Source organism: Egretta garzetta, unplaced genomic scaffold (genome assembly GCF_000687185.1).
Source record: "Egretta garzetta isolate BGI_Z169 unplaced genomic scaffold, ASM68718v1 scaffold105, whole genome shotgun sequence".
NCBI classification, from domain to species: Eukaryota; Metazoa; Chordata; class Aves; order Pelecaniformes; family Ardeidae; genus Egretta; species Egretta garzetta.
This window is the reverse complement of record NW_009259598.1, coordinates 29,772-55,878: the sequence shown is the minus strand read 5'-3', so window position 1 is coordinate 55,878 and position 26,107 is coordinate 29,772. Positions and strand designations below refer to the sequence as shown.

The following is a 26,107-nucleotide window of genomic DNA, read 5'->3' as shown; positions in this document are numbered from 1 at the left end:
CGAGAGGAGGATCCAGAGGACCAGTCCGATACTGGTTCCTCCCAAGCGCTCTCCATGCTGCTTGGGGATCACTGAACGTCTGGGTGTCCATGCCAGGACAGACTCCACAATTACCTTACCTGAGAGGGAAGTCTGGAAAGCAGGGCTCTGCCCTTTTTTTTCTTTGGCAGATGATGTTAAGCGCAAGAAGGTGGGCTCTTCAGGGCTGAAGATCACTGCCTTTGAGGGGGTTATGAGCTCAGCTTTATTGAAACCTAATTTGATCTCTGGAACATTTTGGCTGAGGGATGGAGGTGGACTAGAAAAGGTTGATTTCTCATTCCCATCCTCTTTGACACCTTTATTTGTTTCTGGGACTGATTTGGGGCTGAAGGCTGTGCCCACGCTTTCTAATAAGGCCGGATCCTCTGTAGTTAAGGGGCTAACAGGCTCTGCAGTGTCTACCTTTACTTCTGGAGATACTTTATAATCCAGGTCTAACGTGGGCTCAAAGGAAAGAGTTAGCCCAGTTGCCTCTGTAGGATTGGATCTTTCTGTTTCAGTGGGTTCTGGGTTTGTGGTTGTGGCAGGTGTCATTTGCATCTTTGCTGTTGTGGTAGGTGCTGGTGTTGTAGTGATGAGTTTTGGCTTTGCTGACGTAGCAGCAGGTGTTGGCTTGGCTGTAGTGGTGGTAGATGTTGGTGTGGTGGGTGCTGGCTTGGCTGTAGCAGGTTTTGGCTTAGCCATAGTTGTGGTGGGTTTTGGTGTGGTGGGTGCTGGCTTGGCTGTAATGGTGGTTGTGGTGGGCTTTGGTGTGGTGGGTGCTGGCTTGGCTGTAGTGGTGGTCGTGGTGGGCTTTGGTGTGGTGGGTGCTGGCTTGGCTGTAGTGGTGGTCGTGGTGGGCTTTGGTGTGGTGGGTGCTGGCTTGGCTGTAGTGGTGGTCGTGGTGGGCTTTGGTGTGGTGGGTGCTGGCTTGGCTGTAGTGGTGGTCGTGGTGGGCTTTGGTGTGGTGGGTGCTGGCTTGGCTGTAGTGGTGGTCGTGGTGGGCTTTGGTGTGGTGGGTGCTGGCTTGGCTGTAGTGGTGGTCGTGGTGGGCTTTGGTGTGGTGGGTGCTGGCTTGGCTGTAGTGGTGGTCGTGGTGGGCTTTGGTGTGGTGGGTGCTGGCTTGGCTGTAGTGGTGGTCGTGGTGGGCTTTGGTGTGGTGGGTGCTGGCTTGGCTGTAGTGGTGGTCGTGGTGGGCTTTGGTGTGGTGGGTGCTGGCTTGGCTGTAGTGGTGGTCGTGGTGGGCTTTGGTGTGGTGGGTGCTGGCTTGGCTGTAGTGGTGGTCGTGGTGGGCTTTGGTGTGGTGGGTGCTGGCTTGGCTGTAGTGGTGGTCGTGGTGGGCTTTGGTGTGGTGGGTGCTGGCTTGGCTGTAGTGGTGGTCGTGGTGGGCTTTGGTGTGGTGGGTGCTGGCTTGGCTGTAGTGGTGGTCGTGGTGGGCTTTGGTGTGGTGGGTGCTGGCTTGGCTGTAGTGGTGGTCGTGGTGGGCTTTGGTGTGGTGGGTGCTGGCTTGGCTGTAGTGGTGGTCGTGGTGGGCTTTGGTGTGGTGGGTGCTGGCTTGGCTGTAGTGGTGGTCGTGGTGGGCTTTGGTGTGGTGGGTGCTGGCTTGGCTGTAGTGGTGGTCGTGGTGGGCTTTGGTGTGGTGGGTGCTGGCTTGGCTGTAGTGGTGGTCGTGGTGGGCTTTGGTGTGGTGGGTGCTGGCTTGGCTGTAGTGGTGGTCGTGGTGGGCTTTGGTGTGGTGGGTTGGTGTGGCAGGTTCTGGTTTGGTTGGGGCTGTGGGTTTTGGCCTGGCTGTGCTTGGGGTGGATGGGCTTGCCTTTGTTGTCACAGGGGCTGGAGTGGTCTCTTCTACAGTGGGTTCTGGTAAGAGATGAAAAGTGCCATCAATTAGGGCTGGGGTCAGCTGACCTCAACAGATCCCCTGTATGGAGCAGGGCCAGCAGAAATCAGCTGGGGAGGGGGTGAAGCAGCAGCCGACCCCTCTCAGGTCACTCTGGGCCATCCCCCACGCTGGGGTTCCCAACCTGGAGATATCTCATCTCCCTCGCACAACCTCCTGCACCTGATATCTCATGATCCAGCCCTGGAACTGCTTGTCTAGGCCTTCCCGATAGCTCCGGGAGGGTTCAGAGCTTGGACCCCAACCCAGGGGTCTGAGTCGCAATAGCCTGTCAAGGGACACGTGCCACTTTGCTTCACTTACCACACAAGGAGTTGACACAGACTCTGCCCTCGGGACACTGTGAGCATGAGGGTCCTTCCTTGTACGGCTTTCGGCCTTTCATATTACCCCTGGAAGCAGAAGCCGCCAAGAAAAAGAAGGCGTGAGAAGAGGGGGAACACCCATCCCAAAGAGGGGGTCTGATTCAGCTGGAATATCCCAGCCAAGGCAAAACTCATGATTAATGTAAAAAACAGGTCTTGGTCTCCCGCCACAGATTGTCAGTGCCGTTTACTCAACAGCCTGACCCCAAGGCTGCTAAAACCAGGGGAGACAGCTCCATGGATCAGATCCTTCACCAGCCCTTAGAACAGAGAAGTTGATGGGGTATTTGGATATGTGATTTTGTCTCCCTTCTGCTCAAGACCCCTAAGAAGGTCGGCACCAACTCGCTGCTCTTGTTGGTGTCACCAGCTCCAAGCAAGTGGTCCCCAAGGCTAGCCCCAGGGCTTCGCAAGTGGCCACCCACCACTCTTCCCATGTCCAACCCTTCATGCTGGTGCAAACAGGCTTGTCCACCCCAGGTGACTGCTGCTGCTGGTGGGGAGGAACAAGGCACAGAGCGGGGAGCTGCCGTTTGCACCCTCAGCTATTGCGGTGTCAGGCCTGGGCAGCTCTCGGGGTGGAGGAACTCCCCCCCTCGGTCTGTGCCAGGAGCTGAACCAGACCTCAGCAGTCGCAATTGTGGGCAAGGATCATCAGACAACCCTTCCTTCCTTTGTGACCAACCCAAGATAACAAAGGCCTTTCTTGTAATTGCTTTGCCTTTATTTCTGAACAAGGCCAAATCCTGCTCCACTACAGGGCCTGAAGGAAGGACATTTCCAGCACAGAACGGTGCACCAAGCCACGTGAGGCGTGGGACTTACGGGGGATAATAGTTGCAAACAAGCAGGTACATGTCCTCTGTTTCAATTCCTTCAATCTTCTCACAAAACTTTGCCCCACAGCCGATCTGATGCGTGCTTGCCCAGACCACCTAAGGCAAAGACCAGGGGAGAAGGTGAGGTGACTGGGGGAAGGTGGACACCCCGTTGGCAACCTATCTTCTGGCCTTAAAGGCTGCTCTGTCACCACACCAATGTCCCCCTTGTCAGCCCCAGATCCCACATCCCCACGTTGCTTTAGCATTTAGGGTCCTGCCCCTTGCCCCTGTCTGGACCTTCCCAAACTAGGACTGCAGTCCAAGTGCCACAGCTTTCCTACCATATCGTCTACCCAGATAGAGCATCGCTGTCTCCACTGTGGTCCTGGAACCCTCCCTCCCTCCATCCATCCTCATATTTACCACCACCATCTCTGCTCCTCCTTGCTCCCACCCAAGCTGTGAAGAAACACCGAGATCTCATATCCCTGCCTAAGACAAGCTGGCACCTGGCTCTGCCGAGTAGCCAAAAAGGGCTGCAGAGCTTGTTTCAAAGAGGTCTTCTCTAAAAAGACCGGTCATGGCTGGCACCATGCCCAGGTCCCCCTGTATGATTGTGATTCCTGCCTGGTTCCCCATCCCTTTGCAAAGACTCTGGGAGGAGCCGGGGCTCTGGCACAGTTCCTTTCTTGACAACCCCATCCCTTTGCCCCACCAGCTCTGTACCTGAGTGTAGTGACCACACATCTGCCCGGGGACACACGTGGAAGTTGTCAGGTTGTAGTATTTCTCCTCCCCATTCCAGTCTTCCACAGCGAATTCCAGGTCCAGGGTCGGGGCCATAGCGAAGAGGTTTTCCCCCCGTCGTCCCCTCTCCTTGTTGTGGTCCCAGATGCACTTCTCTGCATAGGCTTGAGCAAGGGCCTCCAGCTCGGTGTCCCAGCTCTGAAAGGAGCTCGGTGTCAGCATATGGAGAGGGACACTGGGCTCTCTGACACACACAAGGATGCGTACCAAGGAACCCCAGGCTCTCTGACCACAATTTCCCCATTCATGAGAAAATTCAAATCCCTACTCAACATAGTCCTCAGAAGAGGGGAGCTCCACAGCCAGTCCCAGCACAAACCAAACCTTAGCTTACAGGTCAAACAGGGGAAGGCATCAGCACAACTCTTAACCTTGCTGGGAGCATCTCTATCATCATCATCATGGAGCACCCTCAACCCAGCATGGAGAAACTATGAGGTCGGATGGAGGAAGGCAGGAAACTCACCCAGGGTCACAGCGGAAAGGGTCTGGGGACATCCCTCTTTGACCGGGGTGGGCATGGGAGGAGAGTGGGACACATCTTCCCTAGCAGCTTCCAGAGCCTGGGAGCACACGCTCCTGGGAAACATCATCTGTTTGCCTGGATCTGAGACGCGGCCGGCCGGCTGCCTGCCAAGAGCCCCCTCCGGAGCGGCAACAGCCCTGCCGCCAGGGCCCGCAGTCCCCCGCCGGCCGTGTTGATTGGCAGGAGGAGGAGGAGGAGGAGGAGGAGGAGAGGTTTTCTCGCCGGGAGGCATTCAGGGAACCCTACGCCGCAGCTGTTTGGACGGTCCTTGCACCATTTGACCGAGACAGCAGCTTTGCTTCTGCAGCGGGCTGGAAGGCAGCCCAGCAACCGGCGGATCCTAAGGGGGGGACCTTCCCGGCCAGAGCCAGGGCTGGATCCAAAGGGGGGACAGAGCGTGGCCCCAACACAGAGCACGTCACCACTGGGGTGTTGACGGGCCCCTGAGCAGCAATGCTAAGGGTCTGGGGGGAAAGGAAACACTGAAATATCTGGATGGGGGCACAGTGTTGGTTGACCTCAAGCCAGGCTGAGAGCGATGGCTGGAAACCCAGTTTGGGGAGCACACGCCCCTCTCCCTCTGGCATGGAGCTGGGCTCCATAAACAGGGGACTCGCACCCACAGGATTTGCCTCATTAAAAAAGAAAAGTGGCTTTAGGCTATGTATCCCCCCCCCCATCACCTCACTATTTCCACAGCAACCAGATCCGTGTCCCAAACAGAAGTGTGGGGTGACCTCAGCTGGGCACAGTGCCACGGCAGCAGGTGAACTCGGAGGCGAGGACAGCCCAAGCAAACGTCCCGGGAGGGAGGAGAGGACGGCGCTCTCATGGAAAACCTCTACCAAGAAATTGTCAGGGCTGCTGTGAGCTGAACTTTTGTTGTGCTCCAAAAAAAAAAAGCAAAAAAAAAAAAAAAAGCCTTTGGCACTGGGCTGCAAGCAGGTCCTTTATAAATCTGCAATCAGAGCTTCAGCCGGGAGCAGCAGTCACCAGTTCAGAACTGCCGCTGGCTTAAGGAGCCTGAGAGATTATTTCCCTTGGGCATTCTCTAAGACTTTGGCTCCAAAGCCCTTATTCTCCCAGTTTTCTGTGCCTTGCTGTGGTGGGTGTCCATGGGATCATGGTGCTTGGGGTCTTCGCTCTGCCCTCTTTGAGTCTGAAGTCGCCGGTCAGACCCACTACACCTGAACATAGCTTTTTTTCCTTCATTTGCTCAGCAAGCTCCCATTTACCAGCCCATAAAGGTTTAATTCAGCCTGTGCAACTTTTGGGCCAGGCAAGGAGGTCTCCTCCAAGCACACTGTGACCAAAAGAGCAAAGCGCCCCAACCATCCGTGATAAACAGTTGTCCTCCTCCTCCACGCGTGTTGCAAATAGTGAGAAAAATCACACGTGGTGCAAGATAAAACACGGTAGATGAATTTTAATCAAATCAAGTGCCAGAATAAGACAAAAAGCAGCACTAGCTCCAGAGCTCCTTTTTGCTGCCACTGCAGCCACACGTGATGGCGGGCACCTGCCTCAGTTTCCCCAAGCAAAATGGGAGCTCCCTCACCTCCAAGACAGCCATGCCCAAGCTGTGGTGGGGATTAGGAGAGCAATGGAAAGCCCAAATAACTGAAAGACCTAGTTGGCGTGTTTGAAGTTGACGTTCCCTCCTATAGACAAAAGCCCATTCACCTGCAAAGGCAATAAAGCTCACCAGGCGATGCCCCCCACAGCAGGATTCCCCCTCCAGCCCAGGGCGCTGGCTCACGGCGATGTCTCACCCGCCTTTCCTCCCCATCACGAGGCGCTCCGGTGGGCACACACATGAGTGGGAGCTGCATCACTCTCACACAGAGCACCAGGGGACTCAAACCACACTTCGGAACTTCCACAAACAAAGACAACTCCATAGGTAAAAGCAAACTCATCTCTCTTTAGAGGCAATTTAGGGAACCCCTTCACTGATACCTACTTGTAGCCCGACAGAAGCATTGCTCTGCCTCCCCTAAAGAAACCCCGATCCTCCCTAGCATTAAGATCGAGGCTTGCACTACACAAACACCCTCTGACATTCCCCTGCAATAAAAGCCACTTACCATCTTCAGCATATCCATAGCAGGAGGAGAGACCTGGGAGCGGTATTTGTTATGCCCATCCAAAATTATCTTCTTCTCTTCATCAGTCAGGGACCAGCTCAGCTCCAGCACCGTGAGCAACAGGAGAACGGGAGGAAGACCTGAGCTCAGCATCGTGCAGCCAGCTTCTGCTCCTCGCAGCCCACAGCTCTGGCAGTCAGATTTAAAGCACCTCCCAAAAGCAAGGAACACCCAACAGCTTGAAGATTGGGGAGGAAATGTATTTCTTTATTAGAGCAGAGTTTCAGAGCCACATGGTACACACCCATCTCACATATCAGCCTTGATGGAGAAGCAGCAGCACGGCTGGTGCCAACGAGCATGCAGGGTCCACTCCCCAAGGCAGACCCTGTGCCTGAAGCCCTGGAACGGTATTTTCATCCAAGCCTCTGCTGCTCCAAACCTCAGACATCCCCATAGCCCTCAGTTACAGGTCCTCTACCTCCTGTCCCTTTTCTCCTAAACTATAATAATAATAATAATAATCCCTAAGCAACCAGCAAAGCTCTGTTTTACACAAAGGTCCTCCCCTGTCCCTGGAACGCAGCTGTGTCTAGAAACGAAGGCAACAAGATGCAACAGCCGAGAACAGTTTGCAGCACAGGGACTCCTCAGTCAGAGCCCACTTTGTCCAGCCCCGTGTCTGTGTGCTGGCCCTGTCGGGGGGAAAGCAGTGGGCAGCTGAGGAAAACACCCCCCGGGGCTCCCCCAGCCTGCTGGGAAGGATGGGGGTGAGGTTGACACCCTTCCCTGTGCCATTGGGTGAGCAGGAGAGGAAGAACAGGGCATAGAGCTGAAACTGCCCCAAAAAAAGGGGAGTTGAGAACCTATAGCTGCCTTCAGGGCTGGCTGGAACAACCAGCCATTAGCTCTGTGGGGACAGGCCGTGCTCTCTCCCCAGTGTCAGGTGTCCCCAGCCACCCCGCCATGGGGACCGTCCAGCAGAGGCCCTCCAGCCTGCCTGCAGCCTCTTCCTCCCCATCTGCAATTGTGCAACCGCCCCGGCTCTGCTCCAGGAGCTGCCTTCGGGGATCGCAGGCTATTAGAAAGGATCAGATGGTGGGCAGCTCTGGCCAGCAGAGCCAAGTTAATCACACGCTGTCGGCTCTGCCTCCCCCTCTCCCCTCCCAGCTCCCCAAGCAATGCTTTGCCATTTTTCCTTTTGTTTTGCACCGCGCTGACCAGCTCTCTTGCCACAACAGCTCTCCTACTGCCCCCCAAATCTCTTACCTCTGCATATTACCTTCTCCTTTATTAGGTCCAGGGTCTACCACACTCAAAAGTCCAACAATTTCTGCAAGCAGGGGCTGAGGTTAACGTCTCAACAGGCTATCTTCAACTCATCTGGTCAAAGCAAAGGTTCCCATTTATTGCTAAGGCGAACTGCAGACCTGCCTCCATCATCAGACACCTCAAAAGCTCTGCTGCTGCATCTCCAGAGACCTGGAGAAACAACTAGAAAGGATCAAGACTGGCTCCAACTCCTGTTGTTGGCCAGCTTGCCATGGCCTGGCTTTTGAGGAACAAGGCAGCGCCGAGAAGACCCCAATGCCCGTACTGGTCTCTGCAAACGGGATGTGGAGATGAAGGGCCGGGTTCCACGTAGCCCCTGGCACTACAGCATCCTGACTAAGCCTCGCAGGAGATAGCGCAGCAACAAGGATTAGGGAAAATGGGACACGCAGTGCCCACGGGGAAGAGAAAACAGCCCTGGAGGAGTCACAACCAAGGCACGTGGCTGATGGGGAAACGTGAGTAACAGCCGATGCACTCGGCAAGGTCAGGCACGGCTGCTGGCAAAGGGGGCGTAGGGCCATTTCTCAACTCCCCAACTTGCCCTGACGGCTCTTTCCGCAGCCAACGTCTGAAGCATCAAGTTTAACAGCACAAGGTCCAAGCCCCACCCTGGAGCTGACAAGCTCGTGTCCAGCCGGCATTAGGTAAGCGCGTGAGGACTGTGGCTTTCCTTCTGCTCACTCAAGGAACAGCCTGTCCACCGCACCCCCAGGGAGCCAGCAGCGCAGGAGACAGGAGCCGCACACTGACACCTGACGGGGCATGTGGGGTCTGGCTCGAGGCTGGGGGGCTCCCAAAAGGCACAACTCATGGCAGAAGCAACAAAGCCTGGTTTGCTACTGACTCACATCTTGAGGGTCTTCAGCGCGGTTTCTCTGGTGTCTAACACATTGTCCTGGTAGGAGCGGGATCTTGCTCTCCTCTACCTGCCTGGCTTTACGAACTCTGGCGGAGCTCGTCATCTTCTGCCCCTCGAGGTTTGGCTGAAATAAGCTGAATTGTGAAGGAAGGACAGAGATAGTTATTAGGAAGAAAGGAGGGACAGGCAGAGCTGTTGCCTCAACTTTGTTTAGGGAACCAGGCTAAAACCGACAAAATGTTTTCCAAAGTGTTTCTTTTGACATTTATCAAATGACAGCCTTCTGCCTTTTCACTTAAAATGACATTTCCACTTAGAAAAAGTGCCCTAGAAAGGGGTAAATAACCCCTCACTGGCAGCCAAGCAACAGGGGAAGAAAAAAAAAATAAAAAAATCAGGAAAGGGGAAAAGGTGCATTAACATTTGTATTTAATTGCAAAAAGTAAAAACTTTTTTATTATTCTTACATACAAATCTCATTTATTTACACACTTTACAGGCTTTTCCCAAGTATTTACAAAGTTTGCAATATATTAAATTATGACCATCCATAAAATTCTCCATTAAGTGCATATTTACATTCTTTTTTTTTTTTAGCCACCACTGAATTGATAGTGTTCAGCATTGAAACAGTCTTTATGCATATATAGCTTTACTTCCCAGCACCCCTGAGCCTTTATAACGTGCCTCCCCTTCCCCATAGACAACAAGATAATGCTAAAAATAAATCACCTGTCACTTGTTTGAATCTCCACAGCGAAGGGGAAGTCCAGCATCTCCCTTGTTTAACTCAGCAGGACAGTAAATCTATCCTTTACAAGCAGGAGTTTCCTGAAGAGGAGAATATACAGTTCTACATAGAAAGTTTATGAAGAGGAGAAAGTTTGGTTTGCAGGAAGCAAGAGCTCTTTGGGCACCCACCGCAAGGCCCATGGAAATGGCCTCACCCCAGAAAGCGCTTGGTTCTCTTGGGGGCCACGGGGCTAAACGTGGACCACTGAGCCTGGGATCGGGCGGATCCGGCAAACTTCAACTCCCCGGAGCAGCGTTACCGATGTGAACATGGGGGTTTAAAGGCAGGGTCACCTTTCGGAGATGCTGGAGTTTGTAGAGCTTACATCTCTAGCGACAAGATGCTCTCCTGCTCCCCACCTCCTCTTGTTTGGGGTGTTCCCACGCTGCGAGCGGGACTTGCTGCAGAAGGGTGTGCAAGGCTTGCTGCTAGAAAGCCGGGGAGGCCAGGCGCCGGAGAAGGGAGGTGCTTTGATCCAGCCCAGTAAATCAGCTTCTCTGCCAGATCATTACAAGAGGACTAGCAGGAGAAGCTAAAGGCCCAGGACTCCTGGGAAACCCGACCCTAGAAAGCTCTCCAAGGTTTTGCAAAGGGAGTTTGAGGCTGGGATCTGCAGAGCCGCCTCAGGGCTATTTGTGTGTGCAATGCCAGTGGGGTTGGGGAAAAAAAAAAAAAAAAAAAAAAAAGAGGGAAAAAATAAAAAGAAAGAAATGAAAGAAAGAAACGAGAAAAAAAGAATGAATAGAAACTGGCAGTTTGGCTCCCATAGGAGATGCTAATTTCCCAGTACTGAAGTAAATAATAATACTCCTTTCTCCTTCTTCCAGTTACCCTGAGCTCAGGACTGACTGAGAGCAACGGTCAATGACCCCTGCTTTTGGAAACCAGCTTTAAACCGCGATCCTGCTGCCTGGCTGACGACGACAGCCCATCTTCCCAGCCTGACAAGTGGAGAAATGACCACTGGGCTCTTGGGTAGCACCGATTTCTGAGCCTCGCTGGTGTGATTTCAGAGCAGCTTTGCAGCCTCCGGGACAGTGGGCAAGTGGGAGTCCATCTCCCGCTCACAGGCAAAGAACTCTGAAACACGCAAATAATTTTGTAAAAAAAAAAAAAAAAAACGGGACACATGCATTGACTGGGCACCCCTCTGAGCTGGCCCAGGCAGGGAGTGGGGGATTGTCCAAACCAGCACATACGCTGGGATACGCACAAGTGCCAAAGTGAAGCTAGAGGCGAGCGAGACCACGATGGGACACACACCCTCTGTGATTCATCTGATCACGTCTGTCGCTGCGATGCCACAATAGCTGAGAAAATAGCCACATTCTCCCCAGTTCAGCCTCAGCAGATTGCTAGGAGCTGCTGCGCTCTCTAGGGAAGTCACAGCCTCTGGCAGCTTTTGGAAAGGCTCCATGAAGCCGGAGCCCTGGATGAGGAAGATGACCAGGGCTCACTTGCAGCCATTTGGCCAAGGTGTCAACACCGCCTTTTGGCCATCCTACTTTTGCCACTTTGGCCTCACCTCTTAGTTTTCCATCCCGGCTCCTCGCCCGCGTTGCGATGCGAAAGGCATTAGCACTACTTCTCTGGCAGCGGAAGACAGGAGCTGCTCTAGGATCCGTGCTACAGACTGGGGCTCCGCACTCAACAGCGGCTAGGGCCAAAAATCGGCTCTTTATCAGCAGCAGAATTGCCCTCCTGTTTTAGTTTAGCAGCTAATTTCTTACAGCTTTTGGAAGAGGAAGAGAAAATATATTGGAAGTTTAAAAACAAATGATGTAAACTCCAAAGGGAGCAAGGTTGGGACATATGCAATGTATCGCCTAGACAGAGATCTGGAAACTTATGCAGAGACCATAAAGTGCACTTGGAAAGCTGATCTGCAAACAGTCCAGATTCACCATCTTCTGTCCAACCAGCTGCAACTCTTTGCAGAGGGGAGAAGCAATATGCAAGAGTGCTTTTGCTAAATAGGCACAAACCTGCGCTAGAGCTGCCCCTTTCCCCCCAAATCTGCACAGCGACTGTAAACAGATCTATTTTCTCTGCTTCTTCCCAAAGGAGCCAGACAGCCACCACGGCTTAAGTGCGACTCACAAAATACAGGCATTTCACAGACACTTGAGAATTGTCTCCGCAGCTCTTTTACAAGTTACGTTCAAGGCCACTTAGAAGTAACAGCATCACCAAACCACCCGCAATCTCAGCAGTAATGGGTCCAGCAGGTTCTCTCCGTAGGCATCTCTAACCAAATGCTCCACAGAAATGGATCAGGTACAAAACCAGTAAGAGGTGAAGTAACCTTGTCAGCCTTTGAATTTGACTTGAGAAGCTGCCAAAGTGTAAATAGCAACAGTCACTACCGAGGCCCTAATTCTGCCGTCACCAAACTCCCGAATTTCCATGAACTAAGACCCAGGCTTTAAGAGGAGGGAGAGGGGTGGTGTGCGTGTGTCTTGGCACGTACAAGAGTGCATGTAGTGTCACAAGTGTAAAACACATCCCAAGCATTAACAATACTAACAGAAGTCTTATTAATCCAATTCCCTTTAATATTTTGCTACAAATTAAATTAGTCCTTTTCTGTCCTGAGTCAGGCTCTCCCCCTTTGGTTCTATGTCTGGCGCAGGTTGGTCCAGTGTCGAGGGCCATGCACGCAGACTGACACAGGTGCTGGGGTTGTTCTTACTCATGTACAGGAGAAAAACAAGGGTTATGCATAGAAACGTTTGTAGCGTCAAGGCCTCAGACTAAATTCTTTGGAGCAGGAACTGTCCTCTGCCTTATCCTTGTACAGGAGCCAGACGTGGTCATCCCACTTGGCAGCTTTTGTCAGACCCTTACAAGATTAGTACGACGTTTGCTCCCGTTCTCCTGGTCTTGCTCAAAAACAAAGGCTGGACAGACATTTTTCCAATCTGTCATTCTACACATTACCTAAAACATTTACAGAGGAAAAGGTTCTCACTCCCAAGAACAGAGTTAACTTGCTTTCAAACAAAACCCCTCCCAATTCCATATTAACAACTGTGAGAGTATGTCCTGAACCCCAGCCCCGGCCTATGAGTTCAGCCCGACACATCTGTAAGTGATCTTCAACAGCAGGATCAGACCCAAAGGATCAGACTTGGAAGGGACCACAGCACCCGCAGCCTGCAAACACTGAAACCAAGTTTCTCTCACGGCATTGGATAAAGCAGTGCTCAAGCAACAGGAAGCATGTGAAGGCAGCTTGGAAAGGACTCAGGAAAAACCAACGTTCCTTCTGAAGAGAGAGTTCCAGGTCTGGAAGGAGTTGATGCAAAAAAAATGCCAGGGATGAGGAAGCTTTCAGGTGCTTCCATAGGTACCCTGGGCCAGGAATGCAGGCAGCACCTCTCAAAGCAAGGAAAATATGAAAACTATCATGCAGCCCTGGTGTCTTAGGTGCCCAATGAGAAGATGAAACTTGTACAGAGCTGCTCTGCACTTAGCCCCATGTCTGTCCAGAACTACTGCACTCTCAGCACTATCAGCACTAAAACTTGCACCAGTATTTTTGTAGGAAAGGAGGTGGGGGGAAAAAAAAAGCACAGTTACTATTGACTCACTCACAACCTGCTGATAGAGAACTGCAGAAGAGTGATCACAAGACACAAAGAAGAGGCCTGAACAGATTCTTTTGGTACAAGAATGACGCAGTGGGTGAGGGTCTCTGTCCTTAGGCTGCAAGGCTCATCTCAGCCCTGGAGCACGGAGCCGAGATCGGCCTTGCGGGGCACACCACTGAGGCACACAGCTATGTACGTGATGGAGAGATGGGGTGGAGTTGGGACACATCACCAATTCATTCCCTTTATAGAGCTGGCCTGACAAGACAGGCTCAAAGCTTCCTCCGCGGGAGGAATGTACACAGAAATGTCACACACCCCCTCCACTCCCAAACCCCCAGGAAGTTTCAGAAGTGCCATAATCCATAAAGGACACAAGGTGAATCTCATCCTGAGAAATCCCTCTGTTGCTTCTAGAAAAAACCCTTTGCTGCAAACCCAGGGCTTACCTGAGGGGACAGGGAAGGTCATAAATAGCTTGCGCTTCTCCCAAAATACATTTGAGGAAAGGCAAAGAATTACCTCAAGGGTCAGGAAAACAGTCATTTTTAAACACTGTAAACATGCAGGGTGGCAAAGCTGCCTGCCCCAGTTGCCCCAGCTCTATCGCTTTCAAGACGTTGCCTTGGCTTCAAAGCTGAAAGTCTCCTTGTCCTGGAAACAGCTCTTTTTTCCCACCCCACTGTCCTTAGCTTGCTGCTCCGTCACAAACAACCGCCGGCTCTGTTCCTTTGGTCATGAAGCTCATAGTCCAGTAATCTGCGCTGGCATAACCTTTGGAAGATGCAATAGAGGCCATGTTAGATGAATCCACATTTAATGACTGCTCACATTTCCCATGAAGTGATGGGAGTATGCAGAAGCTCTTTGGAAAGACGCTGCCCTCAATGACACGCTGGGTTTGTAACACCCGGCAGAGCATCGTGTCTTGCGCAGCCCACGCTGCGCAGTTTTTACACTGAGCATCTCATGGCATCCTGTTGTTTGTGTTCCAGGCCACAAACTCCCAGTCCAGAATGATTACCCCTCTGTACTGCTACAGGCAGGCACACACCAGGTTGGAGGTGGTAATAGCACACACCACCTTCTCATTGTGTCAGAAAAGACCCAGCTGGAAGCAGTCTCCTGACTCCAAGGGATCTCCCAGACCCTGCACACTACAGCACCGGTACTCACCCAAATCTCCAGCTTCCAGCTCCACCTTGAACATCTCACAATGTCCTCTGCACTTGTCCAGAGGTACGACAGTCAGGGTGAGCTGTCCACTTCCAACAGCGAAGAAGTTGTGCAAGCTGTAACTCTGGGATGAGAGGACAGTATTTTAAAAGCCTTGCTAGCTTTTCTTGGGTCTGTCTGATCAAACAAGGGGCAAGTCACTGCCTTGCAGCAAGGTGAGACCACAGGTTTGCTGCTCCCCCCAGTTACCAGTAGATCATAGCTGAGGTCAGCTGCATGCAAGGGTTCTTGTCCCCTCTTCTCTCCAAGGCAATGCAGGCCCTCCACACCCACAAAGCCCGCAAGAAAATGGAGGAGATCAGGCTAGAAGTCTGAACTGTCGCTATCTTCAGCAAAACAACTCCATGGCAGGTATCTCAAAATGGATGAGACTTACTGCCAGGAACAGCTCCTAAAATACAACTCTTAAATGAATTCTGCCCAGCTGTGCACCATCCCCTCACTCAGCTACAGAGCAAGGCCAGGATGTAAACGTGAACAGAGCTGGGACACCACGGGGGCATCTCTAACTGCCGAGGGAGCTGGACACGGTGTACCACCTGCACAAAACTAGGCACAACTTCTGGGTAGCACAGCAACCTTGAGCTGCCGCGTTACACAGGGACGGACAGAACTGATACAACCCTAAACCCTTCTGTCAGGATTGTAGCAGCTGAAAACGTCCTGCAACCTCCCCAAAGACTTGGGAGCTTCTAGAAGACAACTTACAGACAGGGAGATAACGTCTCTGGGATTAATTTCTCACCTTATTCCCCAAATCTGGATGGCGGATGAGGAAGCAGCTCTCCAGGGACACTGTCTTGGGGAAGGACAGCAAAGAGGAAGTGGGGAAAAATTCCTGCAGAATCCGAGTTTTATTCACAGATTTGTTCCTAAACAAAACAACCCATATTAAAGAAATATCCCACAATGATAATGCTTGTATTTAAAAGCCTACTTCCAGAGTCAAAATTCTTCACAAGTATTCATGCTTCACAGCCTGGTGACAGACTGGCTCCTAGAAACCAGGAGCAAAATTCAACCTCTCAGCTTCTAAACCTGTGCTCATTCATATCTTCCTCTTAGTACCTGCAGCAGAACCACGTAAACAGGGAACAAACATCATCATGGATGTGATGCCTAAACTGAATTCCTTCCGCTCTACCCTTAAAATGATCTGAGTCATTGATGGGATCCATTAATTACAAAAAATGCAGAGAGGTGGCATTGTACGCAACCATAACTGAAACCACATGGCAAAGCAGGGGGAATCCAAGTCTATCCTCTAGGCCAGGGAATGGAACTGGAAGAGGCAGGGTGGGGCTTGTTATTTTTACATCTCTGCCTAGTGGCTTGCCATGATTAATACTTCTGTACCCTGATCATCCGTCTACCAGTGCTGCAGTTGAGAAATGCAGGAAGAAGATCCCATGTAAGCATTAGCCAAAGCACAGGCTCCACCATGCTCTTCTCCAGGTCTGCTTGGACACTGCTTGTACAAACGTGCCAGGCAGCCCGCTCCACACCAGGTGGCACCTTCCCACATTACTTCTCACTCTTCTCCGCCTGAAAAGACTTGGTTAATGCATCGGGTTGCTCTGCAACCTTAGAGAGCTCTGAATTGTTCAAATGTCTTGTAGCCATGCTAAAGGCTTTAGCACAGTTAACAAGAGGGCCAGGATGAGGGTAGGCCATTTTTCCTGCATAAGACCAGACACAAATTGCAGGTTCCCTTAGCTTTCTGCTACTTCTCAGTGTTTCGCAAAAGTCACGGCACCTCTTCTTAGTCAGCACTAATGGTGGAGGATTTCCGCTGAGCAGACAGAGGAGATTAGAAATATAAACCAGTTGCCCCAGGTGATCAGACCACATCCCAGATGCCTGAAGAACAGGACTGAGCAGTCACTGGGATATTTTTGTCTTGTAAGGGGAGCAATACATGAAGTCCCAAACATTTTTAGTGCAGAAGTCGTCTGCTTGGATCAAATCAGTGCCAGCAGACAGACAGAAGACTAACACACTCCTGTTCTCCTTCCCTCCAGTTAAAGTGCAACTTGCGAGCTCCTGGTAGTTCACATAGGCAAAAAGCCAAGGCACCCCTGCAGAAAGGATGTACACATCTATCACATGTTTTGTCTTTGACTCACCAGGGAAAGAAAAATGGGCAGCTCCACAATTCAGCTGAATTTTCTTCTATTATAACTTTGGCCAGTTCTGGATCCTGGGACTGAAAATGCTTCAGTTCTTCATAGGAGAGATGCTGCCCTGTCTTAAATGACACAAAACAAAGATAAAAGCTGTGCACCTGGGGTTCCTCCCCGCTCCCGTTTCCATCCTGCCAAAGAACATCCAAGAGCGACAGCCATCTAGATTGCTAGATTTCCAACCACAATGACCATTAATCAGAGGAATGACTTGCTAAGGATGCAGTGGGCTCCTCACCCCCTGACATCTTTAAACTGGGGCTAAATGTCTTTTAGACAATAGATACATGTTCTACCTCAATCAGCAGTTTCAGTTTGTGGTTGAAAATACTGGGCAGGGGTCTTTGGCTGGTGCTATTCAAGAGTTTGGACTAATCACCCAGCCTTACAAATCCATGGATTACCTTGATTAGAAAAGGCTGAGACCTCTGGAGCTTTTCTGATAGTTCTCCAAAGTCTGTCACTATCTGAAGGCTTTTCACAGCAGAACAGACCGTGCAGTTTGCGGGAAGCGTAGAAGTGTTCTGTCTGCAACCTGCTGCCCACCAGTCCTGGCATTCTTGGGAAGAAAGAAGAGAATAAGTTTAATAAGACTGAAAATGGAAAGGAGACAGCCTCAATAATAAACTCATTATCCCTAAAATGAAACACTGGGATTTCTCATAGCTCCTGATGCCTGTGAGTTACTCAAAAAGAGCAAGCTTCACCAAGGCAGGGAACTCACAACAGAACGTTTCCAGCACAGGCTGAAGATTTTGGAGATAGAGCTCGGGGTTATGAGGAATGGGAGAGCTTTATGGAAATTCTACTTCTCTGTACATATGAGGCATACAGGCTAAGCTACCCTATCATTATCAATGGAAGGATGGCAACCACCATATATAGTGCAATTAAATTGAAACAAGTCCACAAGCAAAAGAGCAACCCCAACATGTTATCAAGGAGACACCCAGAAGGCATGAGGAACCCCTCGACCACAGCTATATCCATTTTAAATTCCAGAAATTGTTATTACACCACAATCAGCTGAACTGGCCTACAATGAACACTGCATATGTTTACATCTTCAAAAATTCAATTTTTATGTGAAAACATTACTTGATGCCTATATCCTGCCTCCCTCCTCCAACTTAAGAGTTCTCCCAGCACAAAAAAAGTAAGCAAACATTAACAGAAGAGACCTGTTGCAGCACTGAATGAACAGGACAAGAGCCGATAACACTGAACGCCCCATGTATTTCTATGCTAAAGGATCCATAGGAGCAGCCTCCACACTAAAAGGACACAGTTGTAATTCCACGGCAGCGACAGCCCTGGTTCTGCAGCCTTAACCCAACGGGGAGATGTTTAAGTCAGGCAGTGGCAGCAAACCTACCCAAACACCCGATCTGTCGGGGTGGGTTAGGAAAAACGCAAGGCCCGGGACACACCTCACACAAAACATCCAGAGATCTGTCCTCACGACAGGCCCACCCGCCCCGTTTGGTGCCAGCACATCTCAACACAGCTCATGTCTCCTGGACACTGCTGCAGGCCACCCACTCGGGAAACGGAGTGAATGGGAAAGGGGAGAAAGAGGAGGTAGTGAAGCCTGTCTGAAAAATAAAGTTGGGAAAGAAGGATGCACAGCAGCTTTTCAGGGGGAAAAAAACCCACACGCAGCCTGCCTTTTACTGCCATCGTGGTTTCCAGCCATGCTCATTCTCTGCACATGGATCATAACTGATGAACACTTAAAAGGAAGCTCTTGTTTTATTTTTCTCTCCGACATCTGTGAGAGCCAAACAGGAATGTTATAGAGGATTTAGGTTCATTGGGACATAAGAACAAGGAGCAGATTGGGATTAATTTTGCTTTTTTTCCTCTCTAAGTATCTCCAGTCAACTCCCAAATGATGCATTTCCCACCCTACTGCTGGGACATGGCCTGAAAGGGACCAGGATATAATTCCTAGTCTTTCTGGAAGACGCATCTACACCGCTTTCAGGGAAAGGGGTAAAAAGGCAAAACAAAGTGTAAAATCCCGCTCCCATGAGAAACTGCTCCAACGTACTTTCCCTCCCTGCTCACAAGAGAAAAAAGAAAATCTTTGTTCCACTGCCTGTAGAAAGCTTCAATTTTACAACAACAAAAAAACTCAACTCACAAAAAACAGCTGGTCAGTGACAGGAAACAAAAGGCTGAAAGATCTCACCAGAGGAAGGGCAGTCGCCATGAAGAGAACAAGGGAACATATCTTAGGGTCTCTCATCATACAGGGAGTAGCAATACTATAATTTCTTTCTGGGCAAAACTTAGAAACCTCATCCCAGAGCATTAAGTACAGTCGTCCCAAAATTTTCTCTCCAGGCTGCGGGCAGTACCCCACATAAGGGGATGCTAATCAGCTTGACAGTATAGAGCTTGATTCCTCTTTTGAGCTAGGCTGGGATATTTGCATTCTCAATTGCTCGATTCAGGAGGTTATTTCTTTTCCCCATGAATAACCCAAGCGGAGCACGGTTGAGATGCATTTCAAATGCCGCAAGTGGGGTTGTGGGATTGGTTTGTTGGTTTTTTTTTTTGTAATTAATCTTTTAGATTTATTGTTGAGGGTGTTAGTCTGTGCACCAGCATGCGTGTGACTGGCATGACAACTACGGGCAGCAAGAAGTGCCTGCCCTTCCCAGGGAGGGAGGGAGAAGAGACAGCGAGCAGAGGAGAGGGCATGCAACTGCACACTGGGGACCAGAGCAGGAGTTTTTTTTACAGGGGATGCTTATTCTCTCTTTAGATTACCCTCCCTGCATTCCTTTTACATTATCACCCTGCCCAGACACCCTGGGGGATTATTTTGGTTTAAGCTGAGCGCGCTGTCTGTGCGCACGCACAGTCTGCTCGGAGATTGAAAAGAAAGATGCACTCTTCATCCCAGTGCAACCATCACGTGCAGCCATCACACGATGGTCCCATCCATTCGCATTCAAATGTTAAAGTGCTGGGCGTGTGCAATTATCCCTGTGGAGTTTGAGTGCAGGAAAGCAGCTGTAGCATTGACACGTACAACTATCCATTACGCGACAGAAGCGCGGGCCAGTCCCAACAAACCTCTCCTCCATGCTTGTGCTTTCTCACCCCTCGTTGAGGAGCAGCCTTCGGTTTGTTTAGCAGAACCTCAGCTCCCCATCAGTCATACCCACCTAATATTTGCTTTTATGCTTTATTAGCTCTCCAGAACAAGAGCTGCCTTCTCCCCTGTGTCAGGATAACTCCTAGCAGGGCCAGGACCGGGGGCTTCCAGCTGCTAACACAGCACAGACAGAGAGATAACAACTTTCCTTAAAACACATCTATGATTAATGCTAGAAGGAGTTTATGACTGTACTTTCCACTATGCAGTAAAAGAATTTTCAACTTACAATCAATTTAAAATTAGTACTCCGCCCTTCTTGGCCATTTTCACAGAGGATCTCCCAAGTTTTTTGGCTGTCCCCTGAACTACAGAGGGGTGTGTGCGCACAACCCCAGAGACGCTGGGTGTGGACGATCAGATTGGAAGCTAAGAGGTTACTGAGAAGACCTGGCCCTGCTCCTGCCCGTTGCAGTGAAGCAATAAAACTTATGGAAACTTGCCCATATAGATCCGAGAGCAGGACCTCAGCAACAGCCCTGGTCTCTTTAGGGACCTTATGGAGGGCAAAATACCAGTCTGCCACTGCAGCAGGTTCACAGGGAAGCCCTGCAGCAAGGGGACCTTTTGCTCCAGCAAGGAGCCAAGGGCTGCTTCTGACCCTACGAAGCGTTGAAAACGTAAAGCCTCCTGCACGTAGAACTGCAGGTGCTGAGGCAGCTTGCTGGCTCCCCACCAAGATGGTTTGCTTCCCAGCACTCACGACTGCAAGGCTGAAGAAATGTCCAGCAGGCAAGCGACATTTAGGTCTGCAGAAAAAAGTCTGGTCCAGGGGAAAGGGGACCCCCCCCCAGGACTTCCTTCAGTCCCCCCCCAGGTCTTCTGTCCTTACAGGCTGTTCCTACCATCACCCACAAGCAAGCTCCCCAGAGGGCTGTCTAATGCACTAAGTAGCTCCCCAGTCTGCAGAGGTTGGTTCCAAATCCCCAGTTCCTCCTTTCTGAGGATGGTGCTATTCCCCAGTCCCACCGCATACCTCACTAGGGACCAGTGCTAGGAGTGGTCAAGCAACTTCAGCAAGCCTAGGATGAACTCAGGGCTCTCAGAAAGAGACTGGCCTGTGCACCGAATATTCACAAGACATTTCTCTGTCCATCCTTGTAGGTCCATTGACAAGCCTGGCTGTTCCATTAACACCCACAACACTTTTACATTGTCCCTCCCAGGATCCAAGATACCATCAAGAACTACAAAAATACTTCTAATCAGGGCAGGTGAGCTGGTAAACCTCGGGCTCTCAAAAAGCATGACCAATAGTACATTGGCCAATTCAAAAGTAAGCTCAGGATGGGGGTGGACTCATTCAGGCCTGACCCAGTGACTCAGGGCACTGCACCAAGGGCCACAACCTTGTTCCTATGTGCTAGATCCAACAATGAGAAGGTGCTGATCTCTGCTTTTGCAATGTCTCCCCATACATTTGTAAAAATCAGGGAATTTTTCAAGGTGGATCTCAAGACACCCTTCAGAGGAAGGGATTAAGACCTCAGCCTACCCTCTGCTGTCTGTGACCATACTTTCCCCTTGGCCAAATGGGCCCTTTACAGACGTTCATAGAATGTTTTGGGTTGGAAGGGACCCCTAGAGGTCCTGACAGCCTGTGGGATACTTACCTCCTCCATTTATTTTCATAGCAAAAGCCCAACTGCAAGCTGGTTCTTATGGCTGACAGAGGGCAGAGCTTTTTAAGAGACATTTGATCCCACCTGTAAGATTCCCAGTGATGAAGTGGCCACAAGATCCTCAGTGCTCTGATGTCCAAATTCCCATCACCACAGAAGGGCTGAAGCTCTCCCTCCAGTTGGAAATATCTAGCTTCCAGATGCTGGGTTTTACAGTGCTGTTTTCCATTATTTTAAGGACAGGGATTTGCAAGGTCCAGCCCTTAACCTTAAAGTGAAGTTGCAGCTCATAACTTAACTGTTTTTGCTTTGACAGCCAAAGAACATGCAGGCCAGGTTGTTCTTGCTCCTAAGATATGACTAGCCACTTGCTGCATTGGGACCACGGCAGACTTATAGCTACTATACTCCTCAAGTCAATAGCTTGTTACTTGTGCTACGTCATTGCAGCAGGATATACTATATGCTTATCACCATGCCCCCTTTCCCAGACCTTACAGAAAAATGGAACAGTATTTTAAAAACTCAAAGCAATTTACAGACATCGATTCACAATCACAGCCTATGACACGAGTCTTATTGTTCTTACTTTACAGATACAGAAATTAAGAGCTCTGTAGTTACTGCGTGGCACAGATCAGGGGAGACAGTCGGAGCACTTTGTTGCAAAAGCAACGTTTCCCAAGCTCCATGTTGCTGAAATTTATCACTAGGCTAAAAATTAATTTGATCATTTATAATGTCACGTCAAAGTCAGGCTAAACTGATGGGTTCTTGAGTAAGTCAGACAGGAATCATAAGGAGTCCTTATTAATTACAGTGTGGAAGTCCTGATTAGGGAATGCATCACAGTGGGGTTTTAAATATATACTACAAAGAGGGTCCCTGTTCAGCACAAGATCCTTGCCTTTTTCTCATATTGAACTTTTTTGTAGCTCTGAGTATATTGAATATATTTATGGCGGGAGAAGAAAGTAGCTCCCAGTTTGGTCCATAGCATTTTTAGGAACAGCTAGCAACAAAGTAACAGCTACAAATAAACCCATCAAAACCCCCTTATTTTTGTTCGAGGTAAAAAGTCAACAGCTTGAAGAACTACTCATTCATTTCACTAATGGGTAACGGCTGGTCAAACAACCCAAGGATGATTAGTCAATCTCTAGCAAAGCACAAAAATGATTTTGCTCCAACGAGACATTGTGCAATCAAGTCTGCTCAGCCTAGCCCAAGAGGAACTCACAGTCCACTGGGGCGAACGAGCATTATTTCCAGGAGAAATCTGCACCTACCTAGAATCTAAAAAACTGAAGGCAGGGACCAAGCTGTCAGGAAAGCCTCCAAAGTCCACTCCAGCCCGCACCTCTGGTTACAGGCTCTAGAAGGCAGCTTGTGCTGCTCTGGCAGCGTCTGCATGAGCAACCTGGCTCGGAGGAACAGCATGCTTTTGAAGCAAATCCCTCCCAGTTGCTGCCACTTGCCTGATGGTGGCTTCAGTCTCTAAAAGGTTTGACGTGCCCGTGTCACCAGTGCAAACAGGGCTCTGCCAGGCTGCTAAATGCCTCTGCCACAGGCTCTCTTTCCAGGGAAGCAAACCCACAGCGAGAATTCACTTGCTCTGCAAATGAGGTAACAAGAAATTCTGGAGACATCAAAATATAGAAGCAAAAGGAAGAGTTTTTCATGTTCCGGATTACCACAATGATTTGGAGTTAGTTTACTGTCAGCAAATGCAAATAAACAGTCCACTGGCTGAACAGAGGCCAAAGTAAAGCAGTATATGAAAACAGCTTTGGCACCACCCTGCACTGCAGAGTCAGCCTTTTTTCCTCCTTTGAACTAGCCAACACATGTGTCTGTTGGTCACGTCCAGGTTATAATATAAAAGGGTTGTTTACACACAAAAAGATCAGATAAACTGGCAGCCGTATGGGGATGGGAGAGAGCCCTGCGCAGTGCTGTGACCCACATCACGCTCACATCCACCTCAAAATGCTCCAGCCCCTGGAGCAGGTGCATGAGAATATGCACAAACACAAGAGCAAACCTGCTCGACTTTGCTTAGGAAATTAAAAAAAAAAAATAAATTAAGAGCCTTTGCGAGCAAGAGGAGAAGGCCATGCTGAAGGCAGCAAGAAGTTAGAAATCAGACCCTGCTTTACCTCCCAAGCAGCCTTGTTGTGCAACCCTTTCATTCAGAGCGGGCCCATGTTCCTCGGGCTCACGCGTCACTGAACCCAGCAGGTCAGATGCAGCGTGGGCTGCAAAACCCAAGGGGAAAGGCTGGCTGAACACCTGGGTGCTTAGTCCATGTTGCACTCAGGAAGCAGAAAAGTCCACCCTCGTGTAAGACGGGCCTGGTGGATGCTCCCTTTCTGCACAGAGCTGTGCTAAGGATACACACACGCACACTTCAGGGCTATGGTAAGAGGGGAGGAGTGTGAGAAGCGGAGAGAAACGTGCCTGTGGCTGGCCCATCACAGGCTGCTTGCAAAGGGTTAAGATCAGAAAGAAGCCAGGACCTGGCCGGGTGCCAAGGCAAGCCTCCAGCTAAATTGAAGGTGGCCAGCCAAGAGGCAGAGGCTGCTGTCCTCTCCCAGTAACCCAGCCTGCTGTGACCCATCCCCACAAATAGCTCTTGTACCCACCTGGCACCCCTTGGGACACAGTGACAGGGTATTTACGAGGTGGTGTGTAAACACAGCTCCTCCTGCAGGGTTCCTTTTGCTAAAATAAATTAGATCAACAAACACGATTTTAGCCCTTCTGGTCTGTGCAAAAGGAGAGTTTTTAAACACAAGGAGTCTCCTCCAAGCTGGGGGTAATTTGCACAGGATCCCTTTTCCAAAGTGTGTGTTTGCACCTGATTTTAGGAATGCTGAGAAGCTACTGATCCAGTTAACTTTGAACCTGTAGGATGTACGCGGTCAGGACCGGGTCTCATTACTAGCAGCAAAACAGGATTTTTCCTTGAGGTCATCACAAACCCGTGATAGCAGTATCAGTACAACATGCGAATCGTCACGCTGTCAGACAAGAGCCTGTTCACCACTGACCAACCCGCTCTGCTGAGGTTTTTGAGCTGCGAAGACTGAACTTACCACAGCCAGACACACAAGTTAATGTAAGAGCAACTTAACGCTCTGCTCATGGTGCCATGGCTCTGTGTGGCTGGCAGGGAACTGTTATCAACCAGTTGACATCAAAATTCATATTTAGATGTTAACAAAGCTGTAAGGGAAGAACCTTGTGAAGGGAAGAACCACTGAAAAACAGGTAGAGTGACCACCACTGTGTTTTTAAAGCTTCTGTTTAAAAAAAACACAAAAAAGGAGAAAAGCCTTTTCATTTGGCTCCCATTACCGCGGGCTTTGAGAGCTCATTTTGTTACTTCCTAATGCTTGCAGGGGAGAGGGAAGTACCTCGTACCCCTACTTTGCACCAGAGAACTGAAACACAGAGGGAATGATTTGTCCATCCCAGCCTACATCAAGAGAAGATAAACGAATCCAGGTTACAAAGACCCTGCCTTCTCCTTGGAACAGCACTAGAAAGCCTTGAGTTAACCCAAATGCCCACCCAAAATCCACTGTGCTCCTTATAGCAGGTAGAGCCCACAGGTCTGCAAACCCATCGCCTCCCTGGGGCCTATGTGAAATGCTGATCTACCCGGTTAACAGCCGCACGCTACCACGGTGAGAAGCGATTCCCCCAGCCCGGAGCAGGCAGTGTGACCCAGCACTGAGGCTTTCACAAGCTTTGTGTAAACACAAGCTCGAGAAGAGCAAATGCAAACCACATTTCCGCAGAACTTTTCCCCAACCAAAGGGATCTTGGTTCCTAACCCTGGGAAAACAGCTGAAAGAGAGGCATGGACGCCAAAACCAAGGGTCTAAGAGTCAGCTTTGAAGAAACAAAGGGTGGGAACATTAGTTTTAATATGGGAATTGATCCGGGGGAGAAAGCCGGCAAGCAACAGAGCAGAGACAGGCAAAAAGGAAATTTACTTTGGAGCTAATCCTACAAACTTAACGCAAGAGAGCGCTTTGCGGACACTGCTCCTCACCTCGGCTGCTCAAAGGTCCACCCACAGCCACCGACAGACAGGCAGCCCTTGTCATCCACAGCATGGCTCTCGGGGTGCAAGGAACAAGGATGAATGTGAGAGTGAAGGCAGGTCACCCTGAGCTGGAGGGAGAGGGGAGCAGTATCCTGCACCCCCGCTCCTCCCAAAGCCTCACCATCACTCTAACGTTGGGCTCTGGCTCTTGGGGGAAACAAGCATCTGAGCTCCCCTTGTTCTGTGACGTATATCTGACTGCTCAGCCAACATCTACCAGGGGACCGGGCTCCAACCTGCAATCCCAGAGACAGGAAAACTGCCCCGAGCAGGCTCAGGAGGGATAGCATGGCCCCAGACCGCAGCCCTATGCAGGCAGGCTGCCCCTGACTGCCTGGGCTCTGGCTCTTGGGGGAAACAAGCATCTGAGCTCCCCTTGTTCTGTGACGTATATCTGACTGCTCAGCCAACATCTACCAGGGGACCGGGCTCCAACCTGCAATCCCAGAGACAGGAAAACTGCCCCGAGCAGGCTCAGGAGGGATAGCATGGCCCCAGACCGCAGCCCTATGCAGGCAGGCTGCCCCTGACTGCCCAGGCAGCTTCAGGCCCGGAGGAAGTGAACCGGACCACCCATGCGCCCACGCTCACCGCGGCCGGGCTATGTCTGCACCACGTTGGGCGGCGCGGCTGGGGGAAGGCTGCCCGCAACGCCCGGGGGCCCAACGACAAGCCC

At 50.5% G+C, this 26,107-nt stretch overlaps 2 protein-coding genes across 5 annotated transcripts in view; both read right to left on the bottom strand.

The window, feature by feature from the left end:
* Positions 1–26,107, bottom strand: part of CUNH6orf89 (chromosome unknown C6orf89 homolog) — a 37,715-nt gene that overhangs the window by 4,205 nt on the left and 7,403 nt on the right. The window contains exons 4-8 of one of the 2 annotated variants that reach the window (XR_004841924.1): positions 16,928–17,082; positions 16,467–16,588; positions 15,086–15,212; positions 14,281–14,404; positions 11,534–13,878 (exon numbers count right to left, since the gene is read on the bottom strand). Coding sequence is in view for 1 of the 2 variants with exons in the window: in XM_009638177.2 (XP_009636472.1) it covers positions 13,793–13,878; positions 14,281–14,404; positions 15,086–15,212; positions 16,467–16,588; positions 16,928–17,082 (614 nt within the window). In the remaining variant the exon portion in view is untranslated. Of the gene's footprint in view, positions 1–10,623; positions 13,879–14,280; positions 14,405–15,085; positions 15,213–16,466; positions 16,589–16,927; positions 17,083–26,107 lie in introns of those variants that run through there. The other variant, XM_009638177.2, reaches the window with a different exon arrangement.
* On the bottom strand, positions 629–10,814 carry PI16 (peptidase inhibitor 16). 3 transcript variants are annotated; one of them, XM_035893805.1, is made up of 9 exons: positions 10,725–10,814; positions 9,451–10,591; positions 8,708–8,852; positions 7,794–8,006; positions 6,525–6,762; positions 3,831–4,049; positions 3,109–3,218; positions 2,222–2,310; positions 629–1,878 (listed from the first exon to the last, which is right to left on the bottom strand). In XM_035893805.1, exons 4-9 carry the CDS (start codon positions 7,799–7,801, stop codon positions 719–721), a joined length of 1,824 nt encoding a protein of 607 aa, XP_035749698.1. In that variant the 5' UTR covers positions 7,802–8,006; positions 8,708–8,852; positions 9,451–10,591; positions 10,725–10,814; the 3' UTR covers positions 629–718. The 3 variants fall into 3 exon arrangements, with proteins under 3 accessions (XP_035749698.1, XP_035749699.1, XP_035749700.1); XM_035893806.1 differs by having other exon boundaries at positions 7,794–7,907; XM_035893807.1 differs by having other exon boundaries at positions 7,794–8,852; positions 9,451–9,549; positions 9,666–10,591.